The sequence below is a fragment of the Euleptes europaea genome, chromosome 3 (assembly GCF_029931775.1).
Source record: "Euleptes europaea isolate rEulEur1 chromosome 3, rEulEur1.hap1, whole genome shotgun sequence".
Classification (NCBI taxonomy): Eukaryota; Metazoa; Chordata; class Lepidosauria; order Squamata; family Sphaerodactylidae; genus Euleptes; species Euleptes europaea.
The window spans coordinates 54,802,302-54,827,256 of NC_079314.1; the positions used below are offsets into that span (position 1 = coordinate 54,802,302).

The window sequence follows — 24,955 nt, forward strand, 5'->3', positions numbered from 1 at the left end:
CATGGAACAAAATGGACCTGTTTGGAAAAAAGGTCCGTGATTACCCAGAGAACCGTTTTTCCCCGGCTAGGAGGTAGGTCGGTGATAAAATCCATGGCTATGACTTCCCAGGGGCGGGAGGGGTTCTCCAGCGGTTTGAGAAGCCCTGGGGGTTTACCCATTCGTTTCTTAGCTGTGGCGCAAGTGGGGCAACTGCGCACATACAGCTCCACATCGGCTCTCATACCGGGCCACCAGAACTGCCTCCGTACCAGGTGAAGTGTTTTTATGAAACCAAAATGACCTGCCAACCTGGCACCATGTACAAGTCCCAATACCTCTTTGCGAAGGGAGGATGGGACATACAGTTTTCCCCCTTGCATCCACCAAGTGTTGGTTCGTTCCAGGCCAGTAGGGAGGAGATGGTGCTCCTCCTCCTGTAAGGAAGCGTCCCGGAGCCGCTGTTGGAAGGCTTCCGGGATACCTTTGAGCATAGGGGGGGTCTCCGGTCGATGGGCTTGGGACCGGGTAGTGACGGCTAAGCTGGGGACCTCCCCACGCTGTTCGGGAGTGAACAGGGAGTCGACAGGGCGATCGAAATCGTTGCGATACTGGGGAAGTCGTGACAAAGCGTCGGCTAGGGCATTTTCCTTGCCCGGGACATGTTTGAGAGTGAACCGGAATTTGGCGAAAAATTGGGCCCACCGAATTTGTTTGGCGTTGAGCTTTCTAGCTCCCTTGAGAGCCTCGAGATTCTTGTGATCGGTACACACTTCAAACGGCAGTTCGGCACCTTCTAAGAAGTGTCTCCATATGGTGAGGGCATGTTTGACCGCCGCCGCCTCCTTCTCCCAAATAGCCCAGTTGATTTCGGACTGGGAAAACTTTTTGGAGAAGTAGGCGCATGGTCTCAACCGCCCCCCTTCATCCCTCTGCAATAGGGCCCCGCCCATGGCCACATCCGAGGCATCCACCTGCACCACGAAAGGCTTGGTGCAATCCGGGTGAGCCAAAACGGGTTCGGATGAAAAAAGTAGCTTTAAACGTTCAAAAGCCTGCTGGCACTGGGGGGACCATTGCAAACGGGCTGAGGGAAGCGCGGCGCTAGCGCCCTTGTCCTTGGTACGCAACAGGGCAGTGAGAGGAAGCGCAACTTGGGCAAAGTTGGGAATGAAGTTTCGGTAAAAGTTAGCGAACCCCAAAAACTGCTGAAGCTGGCGGCGGGTAGTGGGGGGTTCCCAATCTCGCACCGCCTGGACCTTTGCGGGGTCCATTTCTAACCCTTGGTGGGAAATCACGTACCCAAGAAATGTAATGGAAGGTTGGTGGAACTCACATTTGGATACCTTAGCATACAGTTTGTGCTCCCGCAGCCGCTGGAGCACTTCTCGCACTAGGCGCACATGTTCTTCCATGGTTTCAGAGTAAATAAGGATGTCATCGAGAAATACCACCACCCCCCGAAACAGGAAATCATGTAAAACCTCATTAATCAATTGCATAAACACACTGGGAGCCCCCGAAAGTCCGAACGGCATGACTAGGTATTCAAACATTCCAAAACAGCTGGAAAAGGCCGTTTTGGGTTCGTCTCCTTCTTTAATGCGAATGCGGTGGTATGCTTCCACCAAGTCCAGTTTGGTGAAGATTCGGCCCTCCTTCAATTGTGCTAGAAGGTCAGGAATAAGAGGAAGAGGGTAAGCGTTAGACTGGGTGACCGCGTTTAGCCTACGAAAGTCAATACACAGTCTTAGATCTCCCGTCTTTTTCTTCACAAAGAAGGCTGGGGCCGAATAAGGAGCTTTGGAAGGGCGTATGAAACCCCTCGCCAAGTTGGCATCCAGATAGTCCCGTAACACCGCCTTCTCACTAGGGCTCATGGGATAGACCTTCCCTTTAGACAGCTTGCCTTCCCCCACAATTTCGATGGCACAGTCCGTCTCTCTGTGGGGAGGTAGTTCGTCACATTCTCTAACATCAAAGACATCCGCAAACTGCGAGTATTCTGTGGGCAGTTGATGAGGAACGGAGGTTGGGGTGGGGGACCCTACCAATGCGGCGGCCGGAGTCCTGAGTACCCGTTCCTTGTCATGCAACCCACAGGGGCTTTCGGGAAACGAGAGCACCCGTTTAACCCAGTCGATGGAGGGGTTGTGTCCCCGTAGCCAGTTCATCCCTAACACCACTGGGGTTACAATAGGGGCGATGGTAAAATACAAGCGTTCCCAATGTTCTCCCACAGACATAATCACGGCTGCAGTTCGGTGGGTCACTGGGCCCCGTTTAAAATCGCTTCCGTCCATCTGGGAAAAGCGGAGGGGTCCCGGAAGCCGCTTGCGCCGGACTCCCAGTTTCTTGGCAGCTTCCTCACTAATCATGGTGCGGGCACACCCCGAGTCAACCAAGGCGGGGAATTCTAAACTGGGACCCCCTTTGGGTAGGGACAGGTGAACACGCACATACACATTGTCCTCTTGGGCGCTTACCATCGGCGGAGCTCCTTGCACAACGACAGGGGCGGTCTGCTGCGGAGCCCCCTCTACAGCAGACCGACGGCGTTTTTTGCCGGCTGTTCCCACTCTTCCTCCTCGCTGGAAGAGGGGGACGGAGTGGTGGCGTTCGGGGATCCGTCCGAATCAAAAGTAGTATTTGTAATCCGGGACCCCGTTGGGCCTGTAGAGGTGGAGATCACATCCTGGGGGCGCGCATGGAGAGCGGAGGGTGCGCCGGAACGCCGGCCCGGTGGTCCGCTCCTGCGGCGGGGTTGGTCCTCAGCGGCCGCCTTCTGCGGTTCGGTCGGGGCTTGGCGAGGGGGGTTGGGACGACCGGAACGAGAGGGGCATTGCGACGCAAAGTGTCCCTTTCCCCCGCAGGTCAGGCAGACACCGGTCTCAAAACGCTTGCGGCGTTCAGCGGCCGAGGGACCCCCACTCCCTCCCGGTCGGAAGTCTCGGCCCCGGTCACTCCGGGGTCTCGGGTCTCGTCCAACGCGTTGTTTGGACAAGGTCAGGAGTTGTTTGCGATTCTCGATATCGGCAGCGTGGCGAACCCAACCTTCCACATCCGGGGGGTTCCCTTGCATAAAAGCCCAATGTTGGAGGTCCGGGTTGAGGCCCTCCCTGAAACACTGTACTAAAGTGGCCTCACTCCAGTCCAGGATTCGGCTGGCCAGTGACTGGAACTCACTTGCATACTGCGCCACCGACTTGGTTCCTTGGCGCAGTTGCATCAGGGAGGCTTTAGCCCGCTCACCCAGAGTCGGGTCCTCAAAGCGGTTTCGGAGTGCCACCATAAACTCGTCCAGGGTTCGCAGCACCGGCGAGCGGAGTTCATACTGCAACACCATCCAGGCGGCCGCCTCCCCTTGCAGTAAGGAAGCCACGTACTGCACCCGGGACTCCTCGGAAGTGAAGGTTCGGCCTTGTTCTCGCATAAAAATGTCCACTTGGACCATGAAAAAGGTCAACTGGTCCCCTGAACCGTCATACGTGACTTTCAGGTCCCGACGGGACGGGAGGCTAGGAGGCGCGGGAGGGGCTGCCGGTGTTCCGTCCGGAGGGTTGCCGGCAGGCGGTTGCACTTTCAGCGCGTCCAGGGCCGCTGCCATCTCACCCATCACAAGCCGCATGGATCCTCCAGCCACTGCCTGCATTCCTCTTCCATCAGGGCCTCCTTGCGCGCCGGGTCCCCCTCAAGTCCCGTGCTGGGGAAGGCCAAACGGCGATCCTTCGCCGCGGTTCGGGAGAGAGACCAACCCTTGGGAGAGTCCAGCCAATTGTTAAAAAGTCCTCGGGGACGTCCGTCCCGGCCTTGGTCGGGGATGGGATCCCTAGGCTTCTTTGGCTTGGCACCCTCCTCCTTGGGGTCCGGTTTCTCCGGTACCACCGGTCCGTCCGGTGCGTCAGGGGTAGTAGGGGTGTTTTCCTCGTCGCCTGACATTCTGTCCCAAAAGGTACAGCAGCAGTTCGAGAGGCAAAGACTTGCAACTTAATGTGAGAGATCCCCTCTCTCTGAGTTTACTTCTCCAAATCAAATGTTCAGACGTTGATAAAGAAACAAAGGATTTATTGAAGACATCAGGAGATGAGACAGGCACAGGTAGCAAGTTGCAAGTGAGGGGCTAATCGGGTTTACAGAATATATTGACTCCAGGGCACTGGGGCACTGGGGTTCACACTTATTGTTATGGGAAGTTACAAGCTTGGCATAATACAAAACATCAGACGAGTCCCAGGAAGTCTGGTGAAGCTATCACACTTCCAAGGCCGCATCGGCCTGAGGGAGTACTGACAGGAAGAACAGCGGGGGGGGGAAGATACTTGGGGCAATCAGGCCTGGCGCCTGAGACCAGAAGGTGTGAACTGCTTTTACGAGTTCACTGATAGCAGGTGATGGGAAGCAGAGACACATAAACAGAGACCCTCACATAAAGCTTTCCCCAGTACCAGATATCTTTAGCTAGATCTGCTGGGGGCTGAATTGGGGACCTTGTGCATGTATACACCAATACAGTGTAGTGGTTAAGAGCGTTGGACTAATAACTGGAAGACCCAGGTTCGAATCCCCACTTGCGCCATGGAAGCTCCCTGGATGACCCTGGGCTAGTCACACTTCCTCATCCTAACCTACTTCACAGGGTTGGTGTGAGGATTAAATGGAGGAGAGGAAAATGATGCAAGCTGCTTCGAGTACCCACTGGGTACAAATGAATGGATTAATAATATTATTTAATAAATAAAATTATGCAATGAAACAAAATAATAAATACATAAATTCCAAGCAAATGCAGGATGCTCTGCTCCTGGGCCTTCTCCTAAAATCACCGACCTGTATCCAATCACACAGTTCCAAAAACTAAGCACCATTAAGTTTCCTTAAGAGGGGGTGGCAATTTCCCCCAACTCCCACTGGGCTCTGCTGACCCCCAGGAATAAAATTGGAAGGGGCTCATTGGGCTGTAGTGGGAGAAGGGAATCAGCAGAAATCACCACCCCCTCTGAAGATAACATTGTCCCTTAAGAGGTTTGGGGACATGGTTGGATACAAGCCTGTATCTGAAACTACTGCACCAAACTGGTTTTCCATTCGCTGCAGTTGACGACACTGATCTTGCAGTCGGATTTTGAGTTGGGGGTCGTCTTAGACACTGAAGGAGAGGCGCAACAAGTTCCTGCTTGCTCAAAGCTCCATCATCCATGTATCTGCAGAGCCCCTGCTTGAATTATTAGGACCAGCAGTATTTTTAAAAACTCTTGTCTTACTGTTCAGTAGGATTGCTGTCATATTTTCAAATGCATTTCTGTAAACATAAGGGCTAGAAGTATTTTTTGTAATAAAAAAGTGACGGCTAATTATTTTAAATGTTCACCGTCTTTGTGCCCTTCAAGAAACAACTCGCAGACTACAATGTTACCCTACCTTTTTTTAAATTGAATATTTTTTAATTTTTCATTAATAAGTAGATATACAGAGGGGAAAAATAGGGAAATGGAAGACAATATTATTTACATATCATTTCGTTGATATCTAACTATCTCTGCCCCTCTTTATAATACTGTCTTCCATATTTTCTTAACATAATAGTAATTTGATTTGACTAAATCTTTTATCTGGTGCTTTTAATATATTCATAAAAGGATTTCCATCTCTCATGATTCTGTTCTCGTGTATTATCTTTCATATATTCTGTTAATTGTGCCATAGTCATATATTCTAGGGACTTATCTAGCCATGTTTGAAGTTTTGGGATCTTATTTGTTTTCCAAAGTGATGCCAGGACTACTCTTGCCGCTGTTACAAGATATTTTAATATGATCTGTTGGTCCTCATTCATGGTATCTGGTGATTTATTCAGAAGAAAGAGTTTGGGATCATATTTTATGCTCTGTCCTACGATGCCTTCGAGATTCTTATGAATTTTTTCCCAACATTTCTGCACGACTTCACATGTCCACCAACAGTGGAAAAAAGTGCCTCTGATTTTATGACATTTCCAACAGAGTCCCAAAGATTTGCTGTTCATATTCTGAATATCGCTAGGAGTTATATACCATCTGTGCAGCATCTTAAGGCAATTTTCCTGAATACTTTGACACAAAGTAAACTTAGAATTTTTCTGAAAGATGTGTTCCCATTTTTCTATTGTTATTGTTTCATTTAAGTTCTCCATCCATTTGATTTGGCAGACTTTAACTTCTTCCTCTGTATCGAACGATATTAGTTTATAGATCTTTCCTAAAAGATGTCGTACTGGTTTGCTCATTAGTTGTTCAAATCTGTCTCTTTTCTGCTTTTACCTCTGACTGTACAGTCCTCCTTGAATCTCGACATTAGTTGATGATATGTCATCCAAGACATCTGTGGGTGGTCTTCCTGAATTTCCGTTAATTTTTTAAATGTTCCATCTTTTTTTTATTATGTCTCCATATCTAATGGATCCATACTTTTTTCTATCCATTACAGAACCATAAACACTGAATGGAGCCATCATTAACGGGGGATTGGGACTTAGTCTTGATTTTAATTTCTTCCACACAGTAATCATGTTGTCCACAATCAGGTGATCTTTCATTTCTTCCAGCTGTTTCTTGGGATTTTCCCCCCATAAAATTTGATGTGGTCCCACACATAATTCTTGGACGATTTTTATCCCAAATAAATTTGTTGATTTTTTGTTGCCAGGCGGATAGTAATTTATCAGTAATTTTTATTGGAATCATTTGAACTAGGAAATTTAACCTTGGTAACACATTCATTTTTACAATAGCAATTTTACCCAGCCAAGAGACTCTTAGTTTTGACCACATGAAGATATTTTTTTCTATTTTGTTCCAGACCGCTTCGTAATTGTATTTAAATAAATCTTGATTGTTTTTTGGTATAAATACTCCCAGGTATTTTATCGGTTTTTTGGATATGATACAGCTGGTTTGTGCCACAATATTTGCCTCTTCTTCTTGTGTTGTATTTTCTAGGAAAATTTTTGGTTTTGATTTATTAAGCTTATAACCTGCCATTTCACCATATTTTTGTATATTGTCCATTAATTCTAATATACCTAATTGTGGCTGAGCAATTGTTAATAGGACATCATCTGCATATCCTCTTATTTTAAACTCTTCTCCTTTTAAAATATTGTCCAAGGCTTTCACGGTCAGAGTTCATTGGTTCTTGTAGGTTATCCGGGCTGTGTAACCGTGGTCTTGGAATTTTCTTTCCTGACGTTTTGCCAGCAGCTGTGGCAGGCATCTTCAGAGTAGTAACTATAATTTTTTGATTTGATCTAATTCTATTGGCTAATGTTTCCAGTGTTAAATTGAACAGTATTGGGGATAAGGGGCAGCCTTGTCTAGTTTCTTTTCCGATGTTGCTATTCTGCGTCAAATTTCCATTTATAAGTAGCTTGGCTTCCTGTTCCGAGTAAATGCTGGTAATCCATTTGAAAAAGTTTCCTTTATCGGTTATGCTACGTATTACTTGTAATATGAATTCCCAAGAAACATTATCGAAGGCTTTCTCTGCATCTAAAAAGATGAAGGCACATTTTTCTTTTCTGCATTTGACCATTTCTCTTGCATTAATCAAAAATCTTATATTCTCGTTCATGTGTCGTTTTTGGAATAAATCCTGTTTGGTCTTCGTTGATTAATTTATCAATGTTCGCAAGAATCCTCTGTGCAATTATTGAGGTAAACAGCTTGTAGTCAATATTAAGCAAAGAAATCAGCCTGTAAGAGGAGGGTAATGAGGGTTATATAAGCTTCCTTCCAAGTATTAGGTACCTTACAGGTTTTATGTATCTCGTTCATTACATTTAACAGTTTAGGAGTTAGCTCTTCCTTGAAGCATTTATAATATTTAGCTGTCAGCCCATCTGGTCCTGGTGTCTTTCCCGTTTTTAAATTGTTGATTCCCAGTTGTATTTCTTCCGTTGAAATTTCTTGATTTATTTATGGGGGAATGGGAGGCTTGGATGAAATATTGTGAATATGAACTAGGACTGGGGAAAATGGAAGAGTACCTTTTAATCTGATCTAGATGACATTGCTAACATAAAGAAGTGTAATTAATTATATTAATAGCATATTGTGATTGAAACCTAACTGAGATATAAGAATAATTAAGATCAGATCATATCACGATGGGATAGAATACTTTATTAAGAGGCGGACGGAGGTGATGGGGAAGTCAACAAATTTTCCTTTATTTTTTATTTTTATTAAGTACTTAAATAACTATAACAACATTACTTATGATTTAATTTTTTATATTACTTTTATTGTTGTTTGTCAACATGGAAAATTTATATTATAAAAACCAATAAAATTTTCAAAAAAAAGAAAGACATTTCTTGGTTTAATATTTTTTTTCTTCGTTAGATAGATAGGTCAAATGATTTGTGTAATATATTTCTTAATTTCTTCTGTTCGTGCATTCTGTGTATTTTCCTTGTAAAGTTCTTTATAATAATTTGAAAAGCATTGGGATATTTCTTCTTTGTATGTTATTTGTCCGTCTACTTTAGCAGATAGTATTGCTCTTTTCTGCTTTTCTTTATTAAGCAAGGATGCTAAACATTTACCCGGCTTATCTGCATGTGCGAAATGTTTTTGCATCATAAACTTGAGTTTTTTTGCCATTTCCTCTGTGTAGAAGAGATCAATTTGATGATTAACTTCTGTAATTTCTTTTAGAACCTTTTTGTTACCCGTTAATTGATGGGATCTCTCAAGTTGTCTAATCTTTGTTTGTAGCTCTACCAATTGTTTTTCTCTCTCCTTTTTATTCTTAGAGTTAATAGCGATGAATATTCCCCTCATATACGCCTTTGAGCAATCCCAGATTGTGGCCTGGCTCATTACCCTACCTTGACCCAAAATACATTTCATTTTTCACGAGCAAGACCGTTTTGAACAAATCCCTTTCTGTTGCTTCCACCATTTTATTTTTCTTCCAATCAGAGCATATGTTTTTGCAAACTCGTACAGATGTGGAACTCTGTTTATTGGTATACTTCCATAAACTCTACAATTGGTTGGATCCAGCCCGGTTTTTTACTCAATCTTGCCAGTTCCCCTCTGTCCCAAACGACTTTTGTCCATGCAGGTCTCAGGAGCCCCAGCAAAGCCTTTTTGCATAGTCAAATGGGATGACTCCTCACTTTTTCACCAGTGGAAAAACTGGCTGGATCCAACCAGTGTAGTTCCACATTACTCAAACAGGAAATAAAGAGAGAAAGCTACACAAAAGATAAAATAGAAGGCTGGGCTATTAGGAGACCTCCCTGCCAAGGCCACTAAGCACTGCTTTCAGATTTACTGAAAGGCATGGGTGTGCTCCTTGAATTTAGTTACAGAATATGCTTGAGAGCAGCATGTTAATGGGCACAGTGCAATTATGTCAACATGCAAGCAATTACCATTTCGAATTTCAAATATAAAATGTTCAGTCTATGAAACTGATAAAGGCACTATCCTGGCAGAGGGTGAATTACACAAGAGGCATGTTGCAATTCCAATGTTAAGCTCCCCAAAACAACTGTAACTCAGTCATTGTGCATATACATCAGCTCAGGCCAAAGCATAACAGTGCAAAATAGCCTTTGTATTGGAAGCAAAATTGTAGACTTTGATTGACACACTGAAATTTCTTAAAACTTCCATGACGTTAAATGTTCAGAACAAAAACAGTATCTACTACCTCATTTTGCTTTGTTGCAAAGCAAAAATTCCACAACACAGCTAAAAGTAGTAAATTTATGCTGATTTTACTGAGGGATAGCTTCAAAAGACCAACAAGCAGAAAATGCAATGTGGCTTTCCAGGAAATGTATCTTGTTGGTTGACTCAAAGAATTGTCCATCACCTGTGTATCACGTACAATGTCCCAACCTCTTACATGGAGACCATGGATAAGAGACAGGCAACATGGTTCACACAATCTCTCTTCCTCACATGAATTCTGCTTCTCTTTTGCTGTGCTGGAGCCTTATACCTCACAGTGAGATCAATGGCTAGCTTTCAACCTGAATTTGAAGCTGAAAATGCTATATGTGAGCAAAGAGGGGTGGATATCATGTAAGAATGTGTGAGCGATTGTTAAAACAATGTCTACGCCAGTACTGAGACGGTATAATCCTAACATTGAAACTGAAAATTACCATAACTGTAGGTCCACAGAAACTGAGAAAACTGAGATAAAAATGCTAGATATAAACATGTCAAATCAGAAGAGCTGTTGGGCAGATTTGCTTTCATAATTCCATGCAGATTTAGATTTGTGTTACTACTCTAGGCACATGCTCAGCTGAGCTTTCCCACTGAAATGGGTGGGAGTTTTAAATGCTTAACATTAGCAGCATCGTGTCTATCAGATGATTTTAAAATAGTAGTCTTCTTGCAACTTTCCTAACTCAATAATCCCCAATGGAAATGAAGTCCACATGTTGCAAAAATGCAGGATATGGAAGAGTTTTTGTTTGGTGTCTTTTGTTGATACCATATGCAATTCTGGAATAATTTTTATTTTGTCTGCAAAGAGATCTAGACATCATGTTTGCAAGCGGCTTGATGGTTACAATGAACTGATGTAGTGGTGGAATATGAGCTGGGAACACCTCATTTAAAATCTTATCTTGGGACATAACTAAATGAGACAGCACACAGTGATGAGACCTCCTATGTTAGAGATTTTTTAAGCTTATAGCAAGTCTAAAGGGTCCCCAAAATCAGATTTGTACAGCAACATTGGGGACCTTTAAAACAAATATTTTGCCTCTGTGCCAATTTTCCAGATTCAGTTTGTCCTCTTTCTGCCCACAGCTCTTGTATGTCCACAGGACCAATGTAGTGGTATCTGTAGAGATTATATGCTTTCTCTTATACTGCAAACAACACCCAGGAGAGGGGATTGAACAAGCCTCCCCTTAACACCATAATAATTATTTGATTCATGGCCTGCAGCTCCTATTAGTTTCTCCCCCCATGGATCATTTAGCTTGTCTCTCAGCTACACACTCACCAGGTAGCAGTGGGGAAAGTGCCATCTTTCAGACTCACCTCCCCAGATGAAATACAGGTGTAACTCTAACCTATTTCACAAATGCGTTATAGTTGATTAATAAAAAAATATCGATAGCGTGCTGTGATACTTCTGCTAGGTTCTCTGTTGACAACATCACTTGCATTTAGTACAACAGAAAAGGCAAGTTTAGATACAGAGCATCTATCATGGAACTATCAGAAACAATTTTTTGTTGCAACTGCTTGGATACTTTTCCCCTAGCATCACAATGCTGACAGACTAGATAGAGATGTAGGGTTGCCAGGACTCTCTTCGCCACCTGCAGGAGGTTTTTGTGGCGGAGCCTGAGGAGGGAGGGGTTTGGGGAGGGATTTCAATGCCATAGAGTCCGATTGCCAAAGTGGCCATTTTCTCCAGGTGAACTGATCTCTATCGGCTGGAGTTGTAACAGCAGGAGATCTCCAGCTAGGACTTGGAGGTTTATAATAGGAACAACAGCACGAAGGCTCCTTGTATAAATATCAATTTACTGTGATAGAATATTATGCAGACATGTCATGACAAATTGGCCCACCGTCCAAGAATGGTATATTTCAAACATACCAAATAAATGAAATCATAAGCGGTTGAACATCAAAATCATAAATATACAGGTTACTCCACCATAAACACGATTATACAGGTTAATTCACCAATAAACAACGTGTTTTTCCACAGTAAGTATTCTTCTACAGTCAACAAAAATAAGTATTCTTCCTCAGCAACAACAGATATTCTTTCACAGCAACAAGACGACACCTCTAGATTGGTGAACGTTTCGCTAAATAATAGCTTCTTCAGTTGTGTGTTAAGGGCATACATGCCTCAGCTTCATGATTATAAATAATGTTAAGTTCAATTCAACAGAAATTCTACAGTCCGCAGGGCAAAATTGCCTCCTGATATGAAGAAAACCGACCCACTGGGTTCTCATATGAAACATTATTTATAATCATGAAGTGTTTCTAGAGGTGTCGTCTTATTGCTGTGAAAGAATTAACCTGTATAATCATGTTTATGGTGGAGTAACCTGTATATTTATGATTTTGATTTATTTGGTATGTTTGAAATATACCATTCTTGGACGGTGGGCCAATTTGTCATAACATGTCTCCATAATATTCTATCACAGTAAATTGATATTTATACAAGGAGCCTTCATGCTGTTGTTCCTATTATAAACTAATTATTTCAGCATAGGTTTTTGTTTGGGTAGGACCTGGAGGTTGGCAACCTTATAGAGATGTGAAGGCCACCAACGGCAAATTAGATCCTTGCTCATCATGGCTGATTAAATCTTGCAAGGGGGAACTGGGAGTCACCAACCAAGATAATTAACACCTCCTTCCTTGAGGGCATTTCCTCAGACACTTAAAGCAGAAAGACCTGGTCAATTATTGATTGGTTTCTCCTTTTGGGGTGCAAAATAAATCACAGAACAAGTTTAGGTGTTGGAGTGGTGCATCTTTCATTGACTCACTCCCGTCTGTCTTCAGACTTGGCTCTGGAATGATGCAGCAGTGGATGGCAGCTACAGATCAATTCTTCCCTGCTGATTCCGTTAAATCTTTCACTGGCTTTGGATACCATGCCAATTATAGCTGGATCATTGTCAGCATCTGATGGAAATCTCAAGGATGGTTTGGAGGTGATTCTGGTAGGTAATGCTGATGTTCTGGAATGAACAGGCCTACTCAATGGGAGCCACCTCCCCTTTCCAACCAAATAAGTAGCCTGAATGTGCTTTTGGATCCAGCCTTACTATTATAAAAACAGTAGGTGAGTCAGTTGCCAAAAATGCCTTTTTTCACTTACATCTGATTATAGACTCTTTTCCCTTTCAAGACTCAAATGATTCAGCCACATTGATTCATGTTTCTATAACTTCCATGTTGAACTATGCTCTAATACTCTACATGAAAACAGTTTTTGGAAGCATCAATTGATTCAGAAAGCAGCTACCTGTTTGTCATCTGGTATTCAGTGGCATCTTTTTTAGAGAGCTGCATTGGCTGCCAATCTACTTCCAGGTTCAGTTCACAGTGATGTTCTGACTTACAGAGCCTTTCTAAACTTGACACGCATACCGAAAGAAGCATCTTATGCAAACCCACAGGCCAACTGAAATGTAAATAGTGCCATCTACCCATCTACCAGCAACAGTGAGGGTACAAGCCTTCTTGGTGGCACATGCTGATCTGCTGGTATGGATCACTCAACGAGGAGTGCAACATCTCCTTCCTATGGTCATTTTGCAAGGTTTGTCAAACCAGATTGTACTGCAGGTCTTTTGACTAGTGGGCTCAGCACTATCATTTTACTGTTTTGCTTAGGTTTTTTTTTTGGGGGGGGGTGTTGTCAGATTTGCTTTATAGAGCTATTTTAATTGATTTTATGCAACAAACCATTCTAAGTGAATAAACTCATAAACAAGAAGTGTATGTGAAGCACTTAGGAGTACATCATAAATACTTACTATTATCATCATCAGCATTGTAATCAAACAAAGAGACAGATAACCTTGTGTGAATGAGAAATTCTGTGAATAACTTCTTAGTTGGGATACAAACAATGGGAACAATCAAATTAATCTTTGCTCAGAAGGTCCCACTGAAATGAAGGAAAATGCTATCGAAGCAAAACTCTTAAATAATTCCCATTCATTCCAACAAACAATGGTGAAACGTGAAATATTACTGCATCTAGACCCTATAATCAACCAACATCCCTTTGGAAAGCCAAACCATTTACTCTTCATTCTTTTTTCCCCCTGGAATGAGATGTAAATTATTAACGGAAACCAATTTCTTAAACTGCCCAGACTCATATAAAATGATTTGAACAAAACAACAAAACACAGCCAAACCAACCCCCCCAAAATCTTTCAAGACACCTTTGTGTTTGTATGTATCTATAAAATGTGGCAGGGGTGGATTCTGTATTCAGGCCTCATATCAACCTGTTTTTTTTCCCTTAGGGGGGAAAACATTTCTCTTCTTTTTATGCAACACAGAATCCCACAAATCATTGTCAGCGTAAGCTGTAGCTATGCCCTGGCTCTCTAATATTTTATAGCTTTCTAAATAATCAAGCTGGCACTGGATAATTCTAAAAGAACTAAACACTCATGGAAAAAAATTAGCCATAGATGAAACATTGCTGTTCCAGAATTCCCCTGCAAGCTCTTTCCTTTGCCAGTGTGTGTGGGGGAGACCAATGGGTGGCTGGAAAGATGCAGAAATTGCCATCTTGGGGGCACACTAGATTGCTTTTCTTACCTCACAGAGCTCTCAGCATATATGCCATTCATAAGGCCCTGCTTTTAATCTATCACTAAGTAGAACCTGTTGGTTTGCAGTGATGTCTGTGGTCAAGGATTAATACTGTGTTGCCATATTAACTCTATACCAGACTTGGCATAACTGAACAGGATAAACCAACAGTTGCAAAACCTGAGCCTCAACGAAGCGCTCAGCATAAGAGGCTGTCAGAGACAACACAGCTCTGAGTGCCAGTTTTCAGTTCCTGTTATGTCACAAGAATACTATGTCAAAAACTTCAATTAATCATGGGGGCATCCAACTCCTTGAAAAAGCATGCTTTGTCAACAGTCCTCAGTACAGATTAAAATTACCGCAGTTATGAGAAATGGCAGCATCTTAGTAAATGAGATCTAAGGTTAGAAAAACAAGGGATACAAAGGGATATTTATTTGTAAAAAAAAATCCACATCCACATCCCCAGAAACTAGGATAATAGGACTTCAAAAACCCTCATCATCTATATGATTGCTGAGAAGGAAAAAGTAGGAGAATAGCATAGCATGCACATTTCTGACAGCTGTAGTTCACAAGGCTAGAGCTGTTTTTTATTGTTTACGAAACAGTCTCATACTGTCTCTTATTTTTAGCATGCTCACATTCCAAGGATGAATCTCCCTTCCTCACAATAACTCTGTAAGTATGGTTATAGCTGGAACAAAGGGAAAGTTTAAGTAAATTATCAAGAATCATCTTAAAAGTATGGTTCTTTAGGTAATGGGAATTAGCTCTTAGCAAAGATCCTTTTGGCAATTCCCCCCACCCCCCTGAACAATTCAAAATGAAACCACTCAAGTCAATGACATGCTGACAACCACTTTAGCCGCAGGGCCAATGGGAGTATGGGATGCAGCATGGCCATATTGGAAGCCATGCCACTACCTCTGTTGCCTGAGAAATGGATGGTGGTCAACTCTGGAACAGAGCAACAGGCAGTGGTTGCCTGGATATCCCCATGAGTGAAAAAGAAGCTAAGAGGAAATAAGAAGCAGAAGCTGCAGCAGTGGCTGCTGCCAGCCAGTCCTGCCTGAAGTGAGGGTCAGTGGTATGAAGTCAGGTAGCCAAAGGGCAGGTGGCAAGGCAAGCCCTCCTATCCTACTACCTACCTATAGATTCAGAGTAAGAAGAAGAGCTGGTTTTTGTATGCCGACTTTTTCTCTACCACTTAAGGGAGACCCAAACCGGCTTACAATTGCCTTCCCTTCCCCTCCCCACAAAGGACACCCTGTGAAGTAGGTGGGGCTGAGAGAGCTCTTAATAGAACTGTAACTTGCCCGAGGTCACCCAGATGGCTTTGTGTGTAGGAGTGGGGACACCAATCCGGTTCACCAAATTAGCCTCTGCCGCTCATGTGGAGGAGTGGGGAATCAAACCCGGTTCTCCAGGTCAGAGTCCACCGCTCCAAACCACCGATCTTAACCACTACACCACACAAGCCCAGGGAGCAGTTTAGCTCAGCCTTGAATATCTAGGTTTCCAAACCCAGTGGAACTGGCGGTGAGATAGACTTCAGGGAGACCACCTTTGCCCCTGGGAGTACATCCTTATATGAACCAAGAAAGCTAGTAATATTCCTGTGGAGAGCACATAAGAACATAACATAAGAACATAAGAAAGGCCATGCTGGATCAGAACAAGGTCCATCGAGTCCAGCAGTCTGTTCACACACTGGCCAACCAGGTGCCTCTAGGAAGCCCACAAACAAGACAACTGCTTCAGCATTGTCCTGCCTGTGTTCCAAAACACCTAATATATTAGCCATGCTCCTCTGAGCCTGGAGAGAATAGGTATGCATCATGACTAGTATCCACTTTTACTAGTAGCCATGAATATCCCTCTCCTTCATGAACAAGTCCATCCCCCTTTTAAATCCTTCCAAGTTGGCAGCCATCGCCACATCCTGGGGCAGGGAGTTCCACAATTTAACTATGTGGTGTGTAAAGCAATACTTCCTTTTATCTGTTTTGAGCACTAGGACTATTTATTCTCTTTCTTTCCCCTTGATGGTATTTCCAGGTCCCAGGGCAGTGAATGACAGTCTTTGTTCCAACTGGGCTTCAAATGCCTTCAGGAGTACAGAAGCCCACCAACTTAGCACCAGTGGAGACATATCAAGGTCACCATCACTAGGAACAAGTGGGACCCAATCTAAATGTATTCAGGAAGCATCTGGGCTCCGCAGCTTTGGTGGCTCTTGTCCATATGAGTGTCCACTGCACCCTTTGCCCAATAGTGCAACAACAGTCTGGTTACCCATTGGTGATGTATTATTGGTGTTTTTATTTTTGTTACCTTGAACAAGAACCATATGCTGTACTTACTTTCCTCTGGCATGTCTTGCTGGTGATCCTCTGGCTGTTGGGAGACCCCCATTTTAGACAAGATGAGAGTAGCCCCATCCCGTACCTTCAAGAAAACACATAGGAGTTTGTTTGGAGTAGCAGAAATACATCTCTTACTTCTGTGACACTTCCATTTCTGGCAGAAGCAGCACATGCAGTGTAAAAACCCTCCCTTCCCTATGGTTTACTAAATTGTCATTCAGACATGCTCATGGAGCTCCTGAACATGAAAATGTGCCCTCCTAGTTTCAGTGGACTTTGCTCTAAATACAATCTCCTTTGTGTGCATGGAGCTGTGCCATCCTTTGAAGCAGAAGGACGGATACATCTGTCAGAGTTTCTAATGGTGCTACTGACTACTGAAAGTTTTTTTCCATCAGCCAACTCAATATTCAAGTCTTCAAAATTCTTGTAAGTATAAAGGCATCTGTCACTCATTAAATACTAAAGATGTCTTGCGTTCTTCAAGTTTTAAGTGTTCTTGGAAGCACGACTTGTCTCAGGCATAGCCGACAGTCAGACTAGTGTGCTTTGCTGGGTACAAGATGACTTTTGTCCTGAGCAAAGAATATGCCTGGTTTCCACAAAGGCTGTAACTTGCCTTCCTTTCTCTACAATGGGACTACTTGCAGCAAATGTCAACATAATTTTGGAGACTTTTACGTCTCCAAACCAACCTTTAAAAAGCAAAAAAGGGGGATCAACTCATATTTGTTAGGAAAAAGGAACAGACACTCCCCAAAAGCTGGGTGTTACTGAAGCTGGGTGTTACTGAAAAAACAATCGATGTTCCCAACTGCTTCCTTACATTATAGTGCATCAGGGTATTGATACGTTTCCACCTGCCATCTCTTTGGGATGTTAAGTCCAAGTCTGAGAGTATCTGTGCAGTAGAACCTGGACGCCACTCTAAGAAGCAATTACAAGAAACACACACTTGATTCATATGCAACTAAGAAAACAATATGTACCAAGAATGAGCTTCCATTTAGCAAACCACTCAAGCATCCTGCTATCTGTAACATCTGTTTCTCTCACCCCCAACTGCAATTGCTTTAAAAAGAAAAAAACATTCTCTCTTCTAAACTAATGTGAAAAATGAAAAAAGACTACTTGCAATAATTGCTTCACAATATGTGTTTTTTATATTTTTAAAAAACCCCAAACCTTCAGCAGTGACTCATGAAGCATCTAGCAAGTGAGAAGCTTCTTGAAGGATCCAGATTTTCAGAGGACACATAATGTGGCATTTTTGAGCAGATGAGTTCCCCTTAAAATGCATCTATTTGAATCTCAAAATCATTCTTACGTAATTGTAGACTATGTCACTGGAGTGCATTATTTGTGAATAGATATAGCTATTCTAAAGCAAATGCTTTCTGTATAGGGGAAAAAGTTAATAAATATGAGTGTAAGAGTACAGAATAAGGGTCTGCAATCTTTTACAGTTGAAGAGCCTACCACTGTCAAAATTCAAAGTAAGGGATCGACAACCAGCCAGTATAAGAAAGCCCATCTGAACTGCTGAAACTGTAAAACTTACCATTATTGACAGGTGACATGTTGATTAATAATATATAAGGTTTCTACAGCCCAAACAATTATTGTTGTGAGACATTTATTAGGAAGTGGCACACATGAAGTCATAAATATACACAGGAACACCTCCACAATTGTTTCAGTGCACTGGCATAAATTTGTGCATGGTTTGTACTTTGGTTACTGACAACTGTTCACTTCTATCATTTCCCTTTCTGTAAAGCATTTCTAACAAGCTCTTTAACTCCATTAAAACCTTTGCCTGTCATTCCCTTCACATACTGGTTATTTTAGCACCCCACCTACCCCTCCAATATAACTTAATCCAAATATTTATTTTTTAAGAGCCATATTTGGTTCTGTATTGAGCCACATTTGGTTGCACAGCCATGGGTTGCAGACACCTGGTATAGAACATCCTTTATGAATCCGTTCACCTTGCCTAGCATTCTGTTGGACATCAATGCCTTTATTAAACACGGTTAAGAAAACAACAAAAACAGGCACCTACCAAGAACTACACTGTCAGGCTTTGGCCATTGTGAGTAAGGTAAATTCCGGTAGACTTGGTCTATTATCTTCTCCTTTACTTGAGAAATAGTATCACAGTTGAGTACTTTTACAGGCACTGACTCTGAACCTTCATCTTGGACAATTACATTCACAGTCTGGAAGGTGAAAGATTTCATGGTTATTAAAAACTGGAAAAGAAAAATCAGTGTGGTATTTATGCAAGAGCTTTCTTTTATTTGCAATGACTGAAATGCAGACAGCCCCAACAATTCCTTGTGTGTTCTCATTACTACACCTTGTCATAGTCTTTTGACAGAAACGTGGGTCATATAAAGAGATCTTCACTGAAATAGCTATTTTGGGTTCCAGTTTTCCCCTCCTTATTGAGAATACAAACAATAGATTTTCTTCTTAAATATATTTCTGTGCCATCAGTGGTGGATCTTGAGGACATAATAAAGGCTGGTTTTAAACAGAGACAAGTGATCAAAATAATTGGACTATCTACCATAGTGCTTTTTAGGGTAATCAATTAACTAAGTACTCAAAGAGTTGAAAGTTCAGTTTATTATTTACTGCTCTGACAAACATGCAACAGCAAAAGCACTTCTTGGAATAGCTTCAGTCTGCTGCAGTGGTACAATTTTTTTTCGCTGTTAAGTTGCAGTTGACTTTTGGTGACCCATAGGATTTTCAAGGCAAGAGACATTCAGAGGTAGTTTGCCACTGCCTGCCTCTCCTTCGCAACCCTGGACTTCCTTGGTGGTCTCCCATCCAAATACTGACCAGGGCAGATTCTGCATAGCTTCTGCAATCAGATGAGTTCAGGCTAGCCTGGGCTATCAAGGTCAGCGTTGCAGGAAAAGGTCAGGACTACAGATGTATCACATGACATTAAAAAGCTTTGACTAATTTGATGCATTTTTTCATCTTATACATATATATGATCCCTCCCATTCACTTCTATGCTTTAACACTGCAATAGAGCACCTCTATATTTAGCATTCCAGTTAGACTGAACTAGCCTACAGATGACCCCAAATATGGAAGTTGGAGTCACAAATGTCTAATAAGGGTATGCTGCTGGTCATCATATCACCTTACCATTCAGACAACAGAGGCAGCATTTCTACATACTCAATTCAAAAGGGTGTAGAAGATTAAAGTTAGTAATTAACTTTGCCCATAATCCAGCCCCATACACACACACACAATCAGGTTGCTCATGTATTCAGAATGGGAAAGCACACAGTTCTAATAATCTGTTCTCCCATGACAAAATGAAAATATATGAGCTGATTTTTATTTAAATCAGCTGTTAGATACACATTGAACATATGAAGCTGCCTTACACTGAATCAGACCCTTGGTCCATCAAAGTCAGTATCTACAGCAGCTCTCCAGGGTCTCAGACAGGGGTCTTTCACATCACCTACTTGCCTAGTCCCTTTAACTGGAGATGCTGGAGACAGAACCTGGGACCTTCTGCATGCCAAGCAGATGCTCTACCACTGAACCACAGCCCCGTTTCTTTGGGACTTATCAGCACAGAATTGTGGTGCAAGAGTAGGGATGGAAGCAAGGGAGCTAGAAGACAGCTTTCGCAGAACACTTATTGGTTGCCAACCAAATACACAAGGAGGAGTTAGAGAGTGATTAATCAAGAATTTTTTTGTCACACTCCACAGTTCAAACACTAATCTCTCTTTTATTAAGTTTATTTCTCCCCTTTGCTCTCAAAGTTATCTAGATATGAACAGCTGTAAGCTGTGTGCAAAACCACTACTAGCTCCTCACTCTTCTCACACTCCCTCACTAACTATTTCCCTAAAATATACTAAATGTGCTTGGGAGACATCACTTAACTATCACTTCGTAGGAGTTTTATTACATTTTATCAGAAGCTGCAGACGTTCCATTACACAATTTGCTGTCAAGCAAAATGAAATGGCTTCTAGCAATGTCAATAAACTTAGAAGAATCTCATAGTGGAGGGATTTTGTAGACAAAGGACAAGGCAGTACAGTTCTGCAGAACCCAGTCTTTAAAAACCATCCATAGTCACTATATTTTCCCCATTCTTCATAAGCAAGTTGATCTGGATTCACAATAGGATGAGGTGAGGATAGATTCTGAAGCCAGAAGGCTACAGAATTCACATCAAGTTGAGAGTTACGAATTTATTAATTTACTTCATGCATGGCCCGCCTTTTCCCCCAGTGGGGACCCAAAGCAGCTTACAGCACTCTCCTCTCCTCCATCTTATCTTCACAACCACTCTGTGAGGTAGATTAGGCTAAGTCTGTGTGACTGTCCCAACAACACCCAGCAACTGTCCGTGGCATAGTGCAACTCTGTACTGGGGGTCTCCCTAATCCTTTCCCAGCATTCTAATCACTCTATCACAGTGGTTTCCAATGGATGAAATCAACACCATTAGACCAGCATCCTAATTCTAATAGATGCCTCTTCAGGCCCACACACAAGGCATGAAGACGACAGCTCTTCTATTCTGTTCCTAGTAGCTGTTATTCCAAGCATACTGCTAATTAACACTGAAGGTCAATTATAACATTATGGTTAATAGCTACTCAGAAACCTCTCCTAATAAGCCATTCTTGTTACTTACTCCTGAAGGACTAAAGGTATCTGACAGATTCAGTAATTCACATTTAAACAAGGAGGTGTGAATGGCCAGTCTGTTAATTCTATGCAGGCCTGGGTGCCAGCTCACTGTGCTCTGACTCCCATTACCGATATGAAGCCGATCTTTGCACTCAAGGTCCCTATGTGGTCCCCCACCCAAATATATTCAGTGAAAACCTTTGACCATGTGACATAGTAAAGATTAAATATGTACTTTTGCTACAGACTTTGCAAGCAAGACACAAACAAAACAACTAAAGAGCAAAAGGAAGAAGATTAACACTCAGGGACAACAGATCAGTCCTTACAAACACTAATTGTAAACTGGAACAAAACTTGGTTAAAACGAGTCCTGTGATACCTTTGCTGTGATACCTTAAAGACTAGCAATATTTATTCCAGCATAAGCTCTCGTGAGTCAGTGCTCACTTCCTCAGGTGCATGAAGTGTACATTCATTGGGTAGATGCATTTATACCAGTGGCCGGCAAACTCATTAGTCAACAGAGCCAAATATCAACAGCACGACTGAGATTTCTTTTGAGAGCCAGGGAGAAGCCTAACCCTTCCCCCCCATAACCTCTTGTTGGGAAGGGGCGGAAACTCCTCCTCCTTCCAGCCACTCACTCTCGCTTGCTGCCTGTCCAGGGAGGTTCTCCCTTCCTCTTTGTCCTGGGACGGGGGTCCAACCCCACTCCCTGGACCTTCCCTCCCACTCTCCACCTACCCGACGGCATGCAACCGCATCCCCACATGTACCTCTTCTCTTCCAGGGCCCCGGCGACGAGGAGGACGGAGGACGCGTGCTGACACCCCCGCAGCACACAGAGCGGCGCCGGGCCTCGCAGCCGACTCACGGGAGGCGTGGGCAGAGGAAGTCCGCCCCGCCCAACAGCTGACTGGCGGGTAAGCCCGGAGCCGGCATGACCGCGCCCCCAGCCCGGCAGCGCGAGGCGGGGCAGGCACTGAGGCATCGTCCCCACCCAACAGTTGACCGGCGAGCGAGCCCGGAGCCAGCATGACCGCGCCCACGCCTGGCAGCGCGAGGCAGGGCGGGCGCGGAGGCATCATCCTCCCAGTGAATTTGGGGAGCTTCCGGGTAGAGGGCGGGGTTGAGGGAGGATCCTCGCTGGCTGAGAGGATAAGAGGCGGGGAGAGAGGGAACCGCCAGGGAGGATACAGACGCATCATGGGGCTTGTAGTTTTATCTTTAAGGAACAGAGGCATGAGTCGTGCGTGCCTCCCCCGCGCTGCGTACCCAGCGGCCCGCCTGCCCCACGTCTCCCGTCACCCGACCGACCGGGCAGAGCTGCACTCAAGGGGCCAAAGAGCCGCATGCGGTTCGTGAGCCATGGTTTGCCAACCACTGATTTATACTTTAAGCTACAAACAACAGAAAGCAGGGGTTATTTCTTAATCACAAAACCTTATGCTGGAATAAATTTTGTTAGTCCTCAACATGTTACTGGACTAGTTTGTTGCCTACTGGTGCATAAGACTTTGATAGGAAGAACTACCAGGCGGAAGGAGTGTGTACCAGCATCACACTGGTGTGCTTAGTCACTTCCGGTAAAAAACAGAAGTCACACGTGGATGCTCTAGTATTTTACTGTAAATGCTAGAGCTTCTAAATATGGCCCTTCCAGTTTTTACGGGAAGTGACATAAGCATGCTGGCATGATGCCAGCACAGCAGGCTCTGCCCCACAATTCCTCCCAGGGGTGGCTGGCTGTGGCCTGTCAACCCTATACTTCTGTTTTATTCTCACTGCAACAGACTCACACAACTACCTCTCTGGAAGTATAAACATTCAATACTATTGATCCTCATTCATAAAGAGACATTGAGACCCTCCGATTTACTTTGAGAAGAGGTCCTTACCAGTTGTGAATATTCTACGTCATCTCCCAATAAACCAGTGTCATTCAGTGTATATTTGGCTTTCATTTGCACAGCATCTACAGGACCTTTTTCCACTTGATGTTTGATGGCCTTGAACAACTTATAAAGAGGTTCTCCAGCATTGTCCTGTTAACATTAATAATGGAAGGCTATGTCAATAATATTGACTACATTTTGAAAGAAACATGTAAGATGATGCAACCACTCAGGAAGATGCAGAGGGTCTTCTTAAGGAAACACAGTATAACTTTATTCACAATGGACAAAGAAAAGAACACAATGCCTAAAAGAGTCCTTCATAGCAGTTTTCCTGGCCAGTTTCCCCTGAGCCTTAATTGAAACCTGGTCTGGAATTGTTCCAGATTCTGGTAACTTGGCACTATAATAAAACATGAATCGGACATCTAAATATTGCCAAACAGTGCAGACTATGCATGCACTTCACACTTTACCTTAAGATACTGATACAGACAAATGGACATCCAGTTAGAAAGCATCCTCTCCACAACTGTTTCTGATCTAAAATAAACAATCATATAGCAAATGTTAACAATTTTGAGCTGAAGCACATATACAATTTCTATAGCCTTCACAGCAGGAGCACCTAAAATCACTGCCAGCATCTTTTTCATGTCCTACTTCCCGCACACATACATTTGCTAGATGCAAAACAGCTAATAATGGCACCATGATCTCATGTTTTGTGACTTTACAATATAGAAAATGTCCTCACATTGTGGCAATCATTTTTCAGTAGTGTGACATACAAACAACGAAGGCATGCAAGGAGCACCATTTTATGCACTTATGTATTTATATTTATTGCTGATTTTATCGATTGATGATATTTATGGGGCTGGATTTTATTATTACATGAATTGTTTTAATGTGTTTTATGTACATCTATTATATATTGTATTGATTTGTTGTATGCTGCTCTGAGCCCAGCTTTGCCAGGAAGAGCAGGATATAAAAATGATATTAAATTTAAAAAAAAAAGGGAAATTTTGAAGCTGTACTGCACAGAGAACACAGTGTGCTTTCTTTTCACTGAACCTCTCTCACTTAATAACTCTGTAATAATGGTCCATTTGGACTGGGAATTCACTCTGTAGCATATAGAGCATAACAATTAGTTTACTTTCACCTTAACCAACATCCTTAGTTATATTGATCTCAGTACTAGAACAAAAGTGTTTTTCTGCTTTAAATATTAATAGAATGCAGAGATTCACTTTGAATGCTGCATTCTTAAATCTACTGAGTCTGTATTACATGGTAAGAGTAGAAAAATACAATACTTTAATTATTAGGAAACAAGAGTACTGCACTTTCAAATGTGAAATAAAATATCAAAACAAATCAATGCTCTGGTGTTTCTTAGAATAAGATCAATACCAAACCAGACAACATTTAATCAAAGTAACTGCAAAGATAAGTTGGTCACTGACATCAGATGAACAGTGAAAAGTAGAAATGTTTGGTATGTGAACACTGGGATTAATTCTTGGAAGACAGCGGAGTGGACCCAACCGTCCTCTAAGGAGCCTTCCTCCAGCCTTCTGCTGGAGGAAGAGCCACTTAAATTGGAGGAAGGCTCTGTAGGCTAGAGAAAGGGCTTCAAATTTTGCTCAGTGAATGGGAGGACAGGGGT

At 43.0% G+C, this 24,955-nt stretch overlaps 1 protein-coding gene across 1 annotated transcript in view; it reads right to left on the bottom strand.

Annotated features, from left to right (window-relative positions):
- Positions 1–24,955, bottom strand: part of PLXNB2 (plexin B2) — a 199,532-nt gene that overhangs the window by 12,711 nt on the left and 161,866 nt on the right. Inside the window, exons 25-29 of the mRNA XM_056845867.1 lie at positions 23,754–23,820; positions 23,281–23,427; positions 18,753–18,909; positions 17,511–17,611; positions 16,682–16,766 (exon numbers count right to left, since the gene is read on the bottom strand). Coding sequence (XP_056701845.1) covers positions 16,682–16,766; positions 17,511–17,611; positions 18,753–18,909; positions 23,281–23,427; positions 23,754–23,820 — 557 coding nt within the window. The remainder of the gene's footprint in view (positions 1–16,681; positions 16,767–17,510; positions 17,612–18,752; positions 18,910–23,280; positions 23,428–23,753; positions 23,821–24,955) is intronic.